Source organism: Uloborus diversus, chromosome 7 (assembly GCF_026930045.1).
Source record: "Uloborus diversus isolate 005 chromosome 7, Udiv.v.3.1, whole genome shotgun sequence".
Taxonomy (NCBI): Eukaryota; Metazoa; Arthropoda; class Arachnida; order Araneae; family Uloboridae; genus Uloborus; species Uloborus diversus.
Window position 1 is genome coordinate 142,048,002 of NC_072737.1, and position 15,179 is coordinate 142,063,180.

The 15,179-nt window shown below is 33.0% G+C and overlaps 1 protein-coding gene across 1 annotated transcript in view; it reads left to right on the forward strand.

Moving 5' to 3' along the window:
- The window catches only part of LOC129225587 (DISP complex protein LRCH3-like), an 84,220-nt gene that overhangs the window by 49,338 nt on the left and 19,703 nt on the right, over positions 1–15,179 (forward strand). Inside the window, exons 8-10 of the mRNA XM_054860042.1 lie at positions 3,033–3,115; positions 5,163–5,339; positions 6,400–6,493. Of these exons, the coding sequence (XP_054716017.1) occupies positions 3,033–3,115; positions 5,163–5,339; positions 6,400–6,493 (354 nt within the window). The remainder of the gene's footprint in view (positions 1–3,032; positions 3,116–5,162; positions 5,340–6,399; positions 6,494–15,179) is intronic.

The following is a 15,179-nucleotide window of genomic DNA, read 5'->3' on the forward strand; positions in this document are numbered from 1 at the left end:
AGGAAAAATTGATTTTATGAAGAAAAATAATATTTTTTTTTGCTTTACAAAATTAAGTACTCTAATTCCCTATGCATTTTCCGCCAATTATTTGTTCCAAAAAAAAGTAAAATTAATGAGATGCGATTATACACTGCCGCTCATTAGTGCATCTTTTTTCCTCAAAGTATCCTCGTCAAAGTATTGAATCTTACTTATTAACCACAGGATGAACTTCCTAAGATTGCTTCTGTGTCTGTTAGGTTGTTTATTTTACCTAGCTTAAAATTTCCTTTTACGCTTTCAATGCTACGTAAAATAAACAACCATATACGCCAAGAGGAAGCCTTCATTAATGCCTTAGCTCCTTTGCCTTTATTCCATTGTCCCGAAATAATTAGCGCATTGTAATCAAGATTTCTGGTTTTTTGAATAATACTATAAAAGCTTAAAAGTTATTACTTCTTCGCGTTTTTAATTTAATTGCTAAAATTGAACTTTCAATAAAAAAAACTTTGTTTTTTGTCCTTATACTATTTGTTGTCACCAGATTATAAAGGTTTTCTTTTCTTCCGACTTAAGTGATTCTTTAATTTTATAACCAAGTTGTATTCTTCTTTTATATATTTTGAAATTAACCAATTGCTTTTTTTTTTTTCTTTTTCTTGCATTTCAAAGTTATTTGTTACAAAAGCAATCTAAGATTTTTTTTCGTTACATACTGAAATACTGAGTTAACTTGTGTACTTAAGTAAATATCTTTATTTTTTTCATTGTTAAAAGGCTGTATTCATTCATTAAAACTTATGTTCTTGATTAGGGAAAAGCTCCCTATGAATGGATGTCAAATGATTTCATCTGTTTTGCATAAATATGTCAATTAGTTATATAAGAATAACTACATTACTTCTATTCTTTCACTATTACTTGTTATTCTTGCAACTATTATTATACTGTTTGAAAACTTAATTCAAAATAATTTTAATTACTTTTTAGTTCTATCATAAATACACATATGTTTTAAGAGTAACTTTAATAGTTTCTTAAAATTCTTGTGCTAAGTTTTTTTTTAATTTTCTATAATCTTTCCATTGTAGAAAAATTTAATGTACTGTTTTGTAGGTTCCCCCCCCCCCCCAAAAAAAATTGACTTAATATGTTTTTTTAACCATTTTATAAAAAAGTAGCATCTTTTTTAAAATATATCTTTAGTTCAACAACTTTACACAACTTAAAACGTTTAAATTACTGCATTTTATACAAACATACAATGGATTTCAAGTAGAGCCAAGAAAGAAAACCATTATCATTGGTAACGTAAATCAGGGAAATTTGGTGAACTTAATCAGGGAAAAGTCAGGGAACTTTTTTTTGCAGTTCCTGTCGCCACCCTGAATAAGATTTCTGTCTTCTTTTTGAACAACTGTAAAACATTTCTTCTTGTTATATAGAGAAGCCAGTTTAAAAAAAAAAGAATAGTTATATTATTTTTTCCTTTTTTTTTGGGGGGGGGGGGGGCCTCACCTAAAATCTGCTATTTCCTCACACCCTCAGTTTGCAACGCAGTGCTTAGGGGAAGGTGAGGTATGTTGGACCGGTCTCAATAATATACGTTAATGCTATTATTATTATTTTTTTAAATTTCATGACCGACAAAGAGCACCTATGGTCCTACAAATCTTATAATGAAATCACATGGTACAGTTATGTTGGAAACATTTTATTTTAGAAAGTATTATTTCAGTATTCCTGAGTAATTTTCGAAAAACTAACTTTATTATTTTTTTTAATGATTTTCATCAAGACGTGTGGGGGGGGGGGGGGGGTTGAGCTGCCTTCTTAAAGTAAGTTCTTTCAGTTCGCAGTAATAGGCTTTTTTTTTTTTTTTTTTTGTCAAAAAGAAAAAAAATATGACCATGACTTTTTCAGACCAAGAAAGTGGGGTAGGTTGGTTCACTCTTTGTGGGGCACGTAGGACCGGATCAACCTACCCCACATGATTTAAAAACTTTTTTTCTCTTAAATGTCAATAATTATAACACTATTCTAATGTTCGTATCTTGTACATTCATTTTATTTCATGATAAACATGTTTTGAAATAATAATAATAACTTAGGGCAAAAAAAGCAAGGATATATTTGATAATTATTTAACAAAAATTATACTAAATTATTTTTACGAAAAGAATTATTTCATATCTGCACTTTTTTACCATTTATATTTTCAAATATACTTCTAAATTTTTGCAGACAATTGTTTTCTAAGAGTAAAATATGCAATACATGCTATAATAAAGTTCCTGTATTAAACAAATTTTTTTTTTTTGCTAAACAAGAATTCTTCATAGAAACAAAAAAAAATGATGAAAGGAATACAAAAATGTACTTCTACTTAAGATTATCTAATTTTGATTGTAGAACACAAAGATATGCTAACTTAAAGCTGTCAATTTTATTGTACTTCTTTGAAATATATGGTATTAGCATAACAATATTCTTTTCTTTTTGGAGTTGTTTCATGAAATGCAATGAAAAAAAAAAAAAAGCTTTTTCCTCCTAGCAAATATTGATGTAATTTTGCATAAAAGTAACTAAAAAGTCAATTGAATTTTTTTAACAATACCAAGGTAAATATTGAAAGGATGCATTAAAGAACATGCTCACAAAGTTCCAGAAAATATTTTTTATTTTCAAATTGAAAATTCTTTGTTTTACTAAATTTACTTACTTTATTATCAACTCGGTTAATCTAAGTTATACTGTACTTTAATGTCTATAAAATTGCATGGTACTTTAAAATGCATTATGAATGAAATATGGTAGTTTTGTTCCTTTATTTCCTTTTTCCTTCTCTTGTTAAAAATTAGATTGTTTAGTAACATCAATGCTTTAAAAATGTTTTCATGTTTTGAACTTGCCTGAAAATGTATTCTGTTATGCTTTTTGCATGAGTTAAAATAATCTACATAGCCAATTATTGTTTTTCTTTGTCATTAGTATACCTATCTGTTAGTGATTTATTTGTTTATAATTAACAAGTTCTTTACTTGCAGCTCAATTGTGGCTTTAAGAAATATCCAGGAGAATCTCCTCGATGGGAAAATGCTTCAATTCTTACCAGAAATCAGAATACAAAGTAAATGCTTGTCTTTTTTACCTATCAAATTCTGAGTATTATTAAAGATTGTTTTTTTTTTTCTTTTCTTTTTTTTTTTTAAGTTAATTTATTCATTTTGATAGGAAGTTTGGATAGCATTTATGTGAAAATGACATTTTGGTTCACTAGTAACTATAGATTAACATACATGGTCAAACTTGCAAACACAAGGGGACTGCAATAAGCTTATTGCGGTTCAAATGATGTTCATGAAAAAAATTCTAAAATTATGCAGATACTTGCTTTCTCCATTTTTTATTTCTGTACCAAAGTAACTGGTTAATTTGCTTTGATCTGTCTCATAGTCTTTCTCAGGGTTGCCACTCAATTTTGGAAAAAAAATTCCCTGTGTTTTCCTTGTATGAAAATAAAACATTACAAACGAGCGAGCACTGATTATTTGGAAAAGAACATTAATATCTTGATAATTTCACCACAGGGTAAAAAAACGAAACACAAATTTCTAAATAAATAAGGGAAAATAAATAAGAATTCATAATAACTGAAATAATAGCATGGTGGTTGAATATATTCAACTTTTTATTCAAAAAAAAAACTTCTCTTAGCCATGGACCTAAAAGTGTATAAGTGACCCAGAACAATGATTATTGACGACTAATTTCATACACTCTAAATTATCATGAAATTCAAGGTTCTATTTTTATGATAAATATTTTAATATTTACTTTAAAAAAAAACTTTCAAGCAAAATTACCATTTTTTATTTTACTTTATTTCTGATCTTTATTAATATTCTCATTATAATTATTACTATTTATTTAATTTTTGGTAGTTTATATATTTGGAATTGATTTTTGTAACTTTAATTTAAGAAGGAAAAAAAAATCCCTGTATTTTCCAGGTTTTTGAGGAAATTTTCGAAATTCCCTGGATTTTCCCTGTTTTTGTTGATTTTTGAATTCCCTGTTTCTTCAGGTTTCCCTGTGGCGTGGCAACCCTGTTTCTTATGTTATTGCTTTTAGAAAAATACTCATGTTTCGTAAAACATTATCAATTGCACCCCTTGCTTTGATAAAATTTTTCTGCACATCAAAAGCCATTGACTATGCTGATGGTAGATCAGAAATTCTTCACATTTGCCACTGTCGATGTCTCTCTCTCTTTTTCTTATCTACTTAAGCCTGAGTTTGAGCTACAAGATTCTTAAAAGTAAGTGTCTTGGAAGTGACAATATTTGCTGTCAACAAATTTATAATTTTCAAATACTTTTCTGTTCTACAAATTTGAGAAAGGGGCTGCCATCACTTATTCGCAGGCATTATGACTAATCACTAACTTTTAGTTGACTTCAGGTTATATACAGGCTTTTTTTCCAATAAAAAGATAACATGAGCTGGAAGTCAATAGGAATGTTAAGAATCACAAAAATATAGCTCTCTTTGAGCAGGATTTGTTCAGTAAAAGCAAGCTACACTCCAATTTAACATTGTACCAACCAAGTATTTCTGATTTCCTTGTTAAATCCCGATTCTCGTTAAATACAGATTCATTAGCAAGTTCAACTGTATTTTATTTAAATATATTATTGTACAGTCTTATTCAAAATGTTAGAGACAAAGTTATGAAAATGAGGAGAGCTGGTCTAATGATTTTATATAATATGATGAAAAAAGACTTGATATTCAGATGTTTTTTCTTCATTTTGTCTTTCATATGTGTTTGTTTCCAAACTTTTGAATTTGAATAAAACTGACAATGACCAGCCTAGCTTGGTCAAGAGTCTGCTGCTGGTCATTAATTTTATAGTTTTATAGTTAAATGTTAATGAAATTACTAGCCGCCAGTGCTGCCACCTCAATAGTTATGATAGTATATTGAATGCAATTATGTAGCTTAGTTTTATATAAAAACAAAATGCCTTGTATGCACGTTTTCCATTCTATGGGGTACTTCTGGTTTTTTTTTCTTTTTTTTCCCCTACACCACACTGTCATTGACACTAGAAATATAAAGCTGAATTTTCCATTCATGAAAAAGTAATTTAAAAAATTAAATTTTTTTTCAGTACTTTGTTTAATTATGTTCCTGTCAATGGTGATGAGAGTAGAGCTAATGAAGACAACTCTGCTAACCTTCAGACTTCAACTGTTCAAACATTTAAAGAGTACAAAGAAGCTTTAAAGAAAAAGCGAGAAGCTGAAGCACTAAATATTTATAAGAAGACTGGTAATGATGATGTCAGGTATGTCATTGAATTTTATCGCATTGTTTTGAACTAATACTTAATTGATAGCAATATGCACATCAAAAACATATTGCATGGTTGAACCTTTCCCAAACTGCCTTAGAATTCCAGTTTTTTTTTTAAACTAACAATTCACAAAATCCCATTGACATATTAATTTACTATAACTAATATGCAGTCATTTATCTATATATAAGAAGAAAAATAGTGCTCACCTGGCTTTGCCCTTGGAAATAATATTAATAAGATTAAATTGACACAAATTGCAAAGTTCAAGTATGTGTTAACAGACTAGTTACAGAAAAGAAAAAAAAAAGATGGCAACTTAAGTTAAATCAAAATAACTTGTTAAAAATAAAATGAATTATTAATGTAACATTATTAGCCTATACTGCAGAATGCTCTGCTCCAACTTCGCAAAATTACAGGTAAATCAATATTAGTTTGATTGATTCACAATAATGTGTATATTAAAGTAACATTTTGAAAACCCCAGGTCAAAGTTTACATCTTCATGTGATATGTTTTTTATACTACAAAAATAACTTATGAACAAATGGCAGTTGGAAAAATGGATTTGATGTTTTCCTACCAAACTTTGTTTAAGGAACAAAAAAACGAAAATTTACCCTTGTGTAAAAAACCTAATGACCAACTAATGTAGCAAAACTTAACTCAGATCTTGAGTTCACATTCTTTGAAGAATATATGACTTTTGGGCTGAAAAATTAACTCGGTAACAAATTGTGAAAGAAAAAGTGACAAAGTATTTTTCTGCTAAAGAAATGGCTAAAATGTGAATTGAAGCAGTGCAATTCTTTAAATCAGTTTCATTCTAATCAAGCATTTTTGACAAAGCATGAAGCGATGATCATAACCACTTAGCAGCATCAAGCTGCATAGCCACAGAATGATTTATTTTAATTCAAGGAAATTATAAATTACTGAAGAAGGATAATTTGTATTTTGTTTTAAATGAAGGTGAACTATTTTTTTTTTACCTTGCCATACACTTAAGGGTATTGGCTTATATATTTTGCTATTTTCTCCTTTACAGCTCTGAACTTTCACCAAAGTTACAAGTGTCACAAACAAAGAGTGCAATGGCTTCTAAGCATATGCTTCGTAAGGATGATGCTGTAACTTCATCAGTAAGTAATTTTTATGTGCAAATTGTCTGTTGAGCATATTTTAGTGATTTTAGTCAAGCTTTTTTTTATTAAAAATGAAAAAAAAAGTGAGAAACTCAGGCATTCTGTTTTGAAAGCTTTCAGAGTTGCCATGTGCCAGGTAAACCAGATATTGTAAGGGAAAATGAAAATGACCTAAAATAGTCAGGAAAAAATAAATACTTGAAATTTCTGGAAGAGTCAGGGAAATTTTTTTTTCAATCTTTTCTCCTGAAGGGTAAAACTGCTGCACCTTTTGCGCAAAAATGCCGAGATACTGTAAGGGCCTAATTGCGAATAGGCAAATTTATGAATAATTGAAACGATGAAAATTCCAGCTCATTGCATAAGATTAGCCTAATAAGGTTACAAAAAAATTAAGTTATCGTTTCAGATTAATAGCTATAATTAACAAAAATCAAGAGTTCTCTTTAGTCCTTTTGAACTAAATATTGAAGGCATTCCTTTATTATTAAGTATTATTGTAATCATCATTACTCCACTTCAACCTGTGTTTACAGCATTGCATTTTGTTCTATTTTTGCTTGAAAGTAAATGGCATTGTCAGAGGCAATTAAAAATTTAGTTCTTGGATTCATCAGTGTTGTATTTGTGGAGCCATCCTCTTCTAGTCCTTTTCACTCTATTATCAGCTCTGTTGTTGGGGGAGAGGTATGCCGTCCCCAAAATATTTATTTTTTTATTGTAAAAGTAATGCAAATGTAATGTAAATTATTGTTAAACCACCATTTCTTTTAGTGAGTCCCCTCCTTTCCCCCAAACTCCAATGTGGGTTCCCCTAAGTATTTTTCGCAACTACAGTAGTTTATAATCATAAGCACTTTTAAAAGTGCTTCTGAAGAGTCCTTTAAAATTGGCTTGTCCTGATTTTATTAGTTATCACAAGTATTTGCAGTATTTTTTAAATTTTTGATTTCAAAGATATTTTAATTTTTAAACAATTTCTTGTAGCAAATAATGTTTTTACCAATTGTATGTTAATAAAGTCCCTCATTTGGGAAAACCGCAATGACAGTGTTAAAAAAATTTAATATGTCTTGTGTAAGGTCAATTTTCAACTTTCCGTTAACGAAAGCCGACTCAAGCAAGTCTTCATATGTGTAGAGATGCCATTTTTGCAAATTTTATCAGGGTAAACCTTTAATCGGCTATCACAGATTTTCGGGTTTAACAAAGCCACTCTGAAATTCAGGCATAAAAGTTTTTGAATAATTTGCCATAATTCAGTAAGTTACCGCCCTATAGCCAGGGCTAAGGCAGAAATACATGCTGCAATATTCGAGTTGAACCGAACCATTGTTTCGGTCACTCGTCTGGTCAGTGCTAATTCTATATTAGCTACCAGTTTGTTTGGCACTCTTGGCTTCCTTAAGAGGTTTTCCACCTCCAGCTCAGTTAGTCCTATGCCGGGCTGATGAGTGCTAATGAGCACGAAACTGCAGTCCTCGGCTGGAATTGACTGAGCTGGCGGTGTATTTCATGAATTTGCCATAAGTTGCTAACAATGCTTTATTAATAGCATTGTTAGCAACTTATGGCAAATTCATATATAGAGGGCGCTAGTGTCGCTGGGGTGATATTTTGCTGCTACTGAGATAAGTGATTTTTTACTGTAATTGTTTATTTTACTGCTTTAATTTCAGTATTTTTATTGTATTTTATCATATAATTAAGTATTTTTGTGCTTTTAAGTCTTATTTTTGATTTACTTGCTTTCTTAAAGTGTTTTTCTATTCTTTGTAGCTAAGCCTAACATGTGCTGATTTCTTGTTGTTAAGCCTGAGTGCTCTGTTAACTGTGTAACTTGTATATTTTAATTTACTGCTTGTCTTAGGATTTTGTAATTTTTGTATCTTTTACTTCCAATGCTTTCTAATTCTAATAATTAGTTTTATTTCTTCAATCTTGCATTTTTGTATTGACTTTTAAGTATCATTTTGAGCTAGAATGGGGGTTATATGCATCATGAAGGAGGTTAAAAGTGGTAAAGGGGACAAGTGGATTTCTTGTGATCTATGTCAGATGTTCTGCTTGTTTAAGGGGAAGGATGAGCCTGAGAAGGATTTCATTTGCACTAACTGTGTTGAACTCTCAGAAATCAGAGTTAGGATGCTTACTCTGGAGGGTGAGTTAGCATTAGGCTGTAGGAGTTTAGATGGGGTAAACACTCCAGAGGAAAAGGGGGAAGTTAGTAAAAAGGAGGTGGGCATCAGCTGTGTGTTAGATAGTGGGAATATTCCAGAGGTAAAGGGGAAAGTTATTGCTGAGGCAACAGACTGGGAAACAAAGGGTATAATTTTGGGAGATTCAATGGTGCGTGAGGTGGGGAACTCAATAGGCAGAGTTAGACGTAAGGTGGCTAGATGTTGTTTGTCAGGGGCTCGGGTGAGAAATGTAAATAGGGTTGCTGAAAAGAAGGGGGTATTTAATAAAGAGGATATAATTACTTTGTGGGTGAGAACTAACGTTGTAGGCCATAGTAACAACAATGAGTTTACTAAGGAATAGGATTCCCTGTTGGACAAAGCAACCAACTGTTCGACAAATGTCCAAGTGGTTGGTTTGCTTCCCAGATATGGAGTGCATAGGAGTTGGTTAAACCAACGGGCTAGGTGTATGAACCTGGTACTCAAGGAAATTTGCGTTAAGCGTAGTATTAGGTTTATTGATGTGTGGAGTAAGTGTAAACGCGATTGGATTGCTAGGGATGGCCTGCATCTGAGCTCTACGGGGGTCAAGATGGTTAGTGATTTGGTTTTAGAGGATTTAGAATCAAAAAACTAAGTTGGAATGGGGGACATGCTTTAAGGAGCAGAATTCGAATGGGTACTAGCTATTGGGATTTTAGTAGAAACGGGAATAGGGTGGCTAGTAAGAGAAAAGATTTTAACAATTGGGATTCAAATAATCGCACAGCATTAAATAAAGGTAAGATGGGCTTACTTAAGGTTTTTTATACAAATGCTCGTAGTATTAGGAACAAGATGGAAGAATTGAAAAGCATAACAATAGACGAGAGGTTGGATATTATTGGAGTGACCGAGACATGGGCTACCAAAAGTGATGTTGATTTATTATCTATTGCTGGGTATAATTTGTTTAGACAAGATAAAGTAGGTAAAAGAGGTGGTGGGGTTTTATTTTATGTCAGAGACACTTTAACATGCAATGAATTGGTAATTAATGATAAACCTAATGAGATTGATATGATTTGACTGGAGTTGATGAGCAATAAGGGCAATAAACTACGTTTAGGGAACATTTATAGGCCACCCAACTTAAGCCAGGGTCAAGATGAACAGATGTTTAGTATTTTAGTGACATTTCAAGCAAGGGGCCAGTCATTATAATGGGAGATTTTAATTTTCCAGGAATTGATTGGAATAATTTTTACCATAGTAATAGCAGAGAAGAGGAATTTTTGAAAGTAATTAGTGACTTTTTTTAGATCAAATTGTAACTCAGGGTACTCGACAGGACGTGATTTTGGATCTAGTTTTCTGTGATATGGAAGGTTCTGCTCAGGGGTTATGTGTAGGGGAATACATTGGAGACAGTGACCAAAACAGTATTAGGTTTGGGATTAAATTTGATAAGCACAAAGTAGAGAATTTTAGGTTTGTGCCCAATTTCAGAAATACTGATTTTGTGGCACTTAGGCAGAGTTTGAAAGCAGTTTTTTCTTCTGGATTGGGCAATAGCGATGTGAATCTTCAGTGGGCAGAGTTTAAGGAAAAGCTAGCGAAAACGGTTGGGGATCATGTTTCTTTTAGGAGAAGGGGTGTCAACACTAAAATTTGGCCAATGTGGTTCTCCAGGAAAACTAAAGACGCTCTAAATTACAAGCAAGCTGCTTTTCATAGGTTTAGAGAAACTGGTCACAGTGCAGATAGGCTCCAATATTGTAAGGCAAGGCGTAAATTTAAGTATTTGGTACGGATTCAGAAAAGAGAGTTGGAGCAAAGACTGGCAGATAACATAAACAGGAATCCCAAGAGGTTTTTTGCATATGCTAATTCGGGGAAAGTTCGAAATAGTCATATTTGGCCACTGGTTGATGAGCACGGAATTTTAATTTAGGACGATAGTGATATTGCTAATGTTATTAATAACTTTTTTCGAGTGTTTTTAACGATAACTGTATCTCAACAGTTGACACCAACAAGACACAAGCTATAGTACAGCTTGAGGACTTTGTATTTTCCAGGGATGATGTTTTACTTCATTTGAAAAAAATTAAAGAGACTAAGGCTCCGGGACCTGATAATATTTATCCAAAAATTTTAGTTGAATGTGCGGAGGAATTAACAGATGTAATCGTAAATATTTTCAATGCTTCTTATAACTCGGGGACAGTGCCAGAGGACTGGAAGCTGGCTAACATTACACCGCTCTTCAAGAAAGGGTCTAAAGGGAGTGCGGGAAATTATAGACCTGTGAGTCTAACTTCGGTGGTTTGCAAAATTTTTGAAACATTGATAAAAATTAAGATAGTTAATTTTCTAGAGACTAATAATCTATTGACTAGTTTTCAGTACGGTTTCAGGAAAGGTAAATCTTGCGCAACTAATTTATTACATTTCTATGACAAAGTTACCATGGCTTTGGACAATAAGAAGCCTGTAGATGTTGTTTACATTGATTTTCAAAAAGCTTTCGATAAGGTACCGCTTGTTGCTCTACTTAGCAAATTAGCTGATATAGGAATAGGAGGGAAAACTTTCATTTGGGTAAAAAACTGGCTGACCGGAAGGAAACAAAGGGTAGTTGTAAGGGGAAATTATTCTAATTGGAGTGAGGTTTTAAGCGAGGTTCCTCAAGGATCAGTGTTAGGGCCTGTTTTGTTCATTGTTTTTATGAACGATATTCACAAAAATATTTCTGGGAACATGAATTGTTTTGCTGATGATGTCAAAGTTATGGGGACTGTAGAAAATGAAGAACAATCAAAACAGCTGCAAGAGGATCTAGATCATATTACGGAGTGGGCTGATAAATGGGGTATGGCTGTTAATGTTGGGAAATGTCAAGTGCTACATTTAGGGCATGGAAATAAGTGTGCAAGTTATTATTTGCAAGGTTCAGTCATTAGTCAGGCAGACAAAGTTACTGATCTGGGGGTCTTAATAAGTCAGGATTTAAAGTTTAGCCAACAGTGCAGCATTACTAGTAACAAGGCCAATAAGATGCTTGGGTTTATCAAAAGATCTATTTCAAACAAATCTAAAGAAGTTCTTCTGCCCTTATATAGAAGTTTGGTAAGACCTCATTTGGAGTATGCTGTTCAGTTTTGGTCTCCTTATCTTAAGAAAGACATTAATGTATTGGAAAGGGTTCAAAGGCGAGCTACAAGGCTAATAAATGGACTTTCTCACTTAGACTATGATTCCAGGCTTAGAAGGCTAAAAATGTACAGTCTTGAGCAAAGAAGAGAACGAGGGGACATGATTCAGTTCTTTAAATTTATTAAAATGAAAGATGTTACGGGGCTGAAGTTTAGCACTGAAAACAGGACAAGGGGTCATTGTTTTAAGCTATTTAAATCTCAGGCTAACATGGATGTTAGGAAAAATTATTATTTTAGCAGGGTAGTGGAATCTTGGAACAGTTTACCGGAAGAGGTGGTAATGAGCAAGGGAGTAGATAGTTTTAAGAGGGCCATTGATCTTCACTGGAGATTGTAAATTGACTAGGACCAGTCTAGCTGGGCCCAGAGCCTGTTGCTGGTCGTCACATTTGTATTTGTATTAATAGTTCATGGGCGGATTTATGGGGGGCGAGGGGGGTCAATGCCCCCCCAGTCTTGGGAGGACTTTATACATGGTAACAGCACACATTTCAAAAATGTGAAAAGAAAAAAATCATGATTTTTTTTTTTTTTTGAAAAGTTCAGAAGTGAAAATGAAGAGAATAGCGACTGTCCTTTTCTGACAGGGGGGGGGGGCACCATACACTGTATTACAAAGAGCAAAGCTGTCACTGGGTTGTTGAAATGTGTTGAAAACGACTACTTTGAATTAAAAACCATTAGAGCAAGTATATGAGTGAAAATATGAGTAATCAGCCGCTATACTTAAAATAATCATCGACTGTTTCAACAATTTGGAAACTAAAACAAATATTTAAAAAAAACGGATTTACCTCCAAACTAAACAAGCTATAGTTGAGGGCACCTGCTTTGTTGAAGGCCCCAACTCCGGAAAATTTCATGATTTGTTCTTTAAAGAAAAGAAGAAAACTATTTAAAAAAATAAATTCCATTTTAAAATGCTTGAAAATTTGGAAAAGTGTGGATACAAACCATAAATTTAAAAATTTATAACAAATGATGGGGGGTAGGGGGAGAAATGCCGAAATGTGTACAATTTAGCTCCTTGCCACATCCTGCATCAAAAATATAAAAATCATGGTTCTCACGTTTCTGTAGCATATTACTTGAGATAAATATTTGTGACTCACATGTTTCATATATTGCTGTTTATTTAATCCTGAATGCAGTAATTTTGGAAATTATTTTGTATTACTTGCGTTTATCTTACTTCTTCTGTATATTGTTAATCTGTGCAGCCCAGAAGGAAACAAAAAAAAAAAAAAAATAAATAAAATAAAATAAAAACACTAAGGAAAATGCACCAGTAGTGGTCACTTTAAGGTTTATATTTTAAAAATAAGGATTCTAGGGGTCCCAGTGGATTCAAACTTGCAGGAGGTAGACCTCAGGCTATAGTGTAGTGGGCAGTTCAAGGAGGAGTAGGTAGAGCATCATGGAGAATTGTTATCAACTATTTAATACGGACATGCCCCGATTCAGGCGCGGATCCACGGGAGGGGAACTGGGGGAATGTTCCCCCTCCAAAATCCCAAGTGTACCTAAAAATTTTCAAAAGAGAGTACGGGAAAATAATTCCGTTTTTCAAAACTTGAACTATAAGAAAGGCGTCAGAAAAAGTAAGGAGAGAATTTCAAAAGCGGATCAAAAAAGAGGAACTGCTGGAATGTCCCCACCCCCCCCACACACACACACTTTAGAACGTGAACTAAGGCACCAGGAAAAGCAATTAGGCAACAACAGAAACGGATCCATGGAGGGAACTGGGGGAACCTTCTCCTCCCCTCAAAACCCCCATATATACCTAAAAATTTTCACAATAGAGTAGAAAAAATCTTCTGTTTTATCGAACTTAAACTCGAGGAAAAGCTCCAGAAAATTCGATCAAACAATAGCAGAGGCGGATCCCTGGAAGGGAACTGGGGGAACGTTCCCCTTCCTCTAAATTCTCATGTGTACTTAAAAATTTTCACAATGTATTACAGCGAAGTTCTCCAGTTATATAGAACTTTAGCTTGAAGAAAGGCGCAAGAAAAAGATAGGAGAGAATTGCAAAAGCAGATCTAAAGAGGAGAACTGGGGAATGTTCCCCTCTTCCCTGCATAAAAATAAATAAATAAATAAAGACAAACCTGTTTAAACTGTTTTTTGCATTTATTTGGTGAAGGATTGATCATTATATTTAAAGCTACTGCAATTCAGTGGCGCTATTAGAGGTGGAGGCTGGAGGGGGGGCACAGGGCGACAGGATCCGTGATCCCCCAGAAGGCCAAGTAGAATGTTTTTGTAAAACATTTCCTATAATTAAAGAGAACAATAGAACGTACCTTGGAAACAGTCGCCTTTTTTAGTCGGTCTAAAAATAAGAAAGTCTTCATAATGTCAGAAGTCCGCTTCCTCTGCCAATACCTTTAAAGCGCGTCTCAAATCTTGTTTTCAGGACTTCAATTTTGAAAATTTTAAAGGGGAGAACTACCTAACACCTCGCATTCTAATAACATCGAGAATCGTTTAAAATTGCTTTTTTGGAGCTTCAATTTTTAAAAATTGCCAAATCCCTGACCTTACCAAATATGGTCTACAGTCATTTTTTTAAGATGTCGATAACGAAAAATTTCCGGACAAGGGTCCGAATGCTCCTGTAGAAAATCTGAACATTAAAAAATTAAAGTTTTGAAAAATTTAATGGGGAAAGTGTTTAAATCCTTTATCACAGAATATTGCTCAAAAACTTCGTTTTCTAGGACTTCAATTTCGAAACATTTTTTGGGAAAAGCCCCAGAACCGTACTGCTCGAAGTATTGTCAAAGTTAGTCTGTAACTGCGTTTTTGGAAATTCAGTTTCAGAAAATTTAGCGGTGGGATTTTCGATTTAAATCTATTTTACAAAGAAACGGATGCAGCCCCCCAAAAAAATCCCCTCTCTGACCCTATTGTCAATAAATATCGCCTATAATTGTGTTTTTAAAACTTTAATTTCCGCAGGCGGCCCCCAAACCTTTCTTTTTCGTAACATCACCAGAGGCCGTCTAAAACTGCGTCCTTAAGACTAGAATTTCAACTTTTTTTTTCAACAACCGCCCTATCAGATGGTGAAAATTTTAAAAGTGCACCTCTATAAAACTTTTGTGGTTGAACCACTGCTGCAAATATTATTTCCTTTAAGCACATACAAATAGAAAAATGAACAAACTTTTTAAACTAATTATTTAAGAATTGTACTTTTAGAATTTGTAATGAATACATTTTTTTCATAAGAGGCATTAAGAAGCAGTAGATACGTTGTAAAACTCAATATTTATGGTTATTTTTTAATGA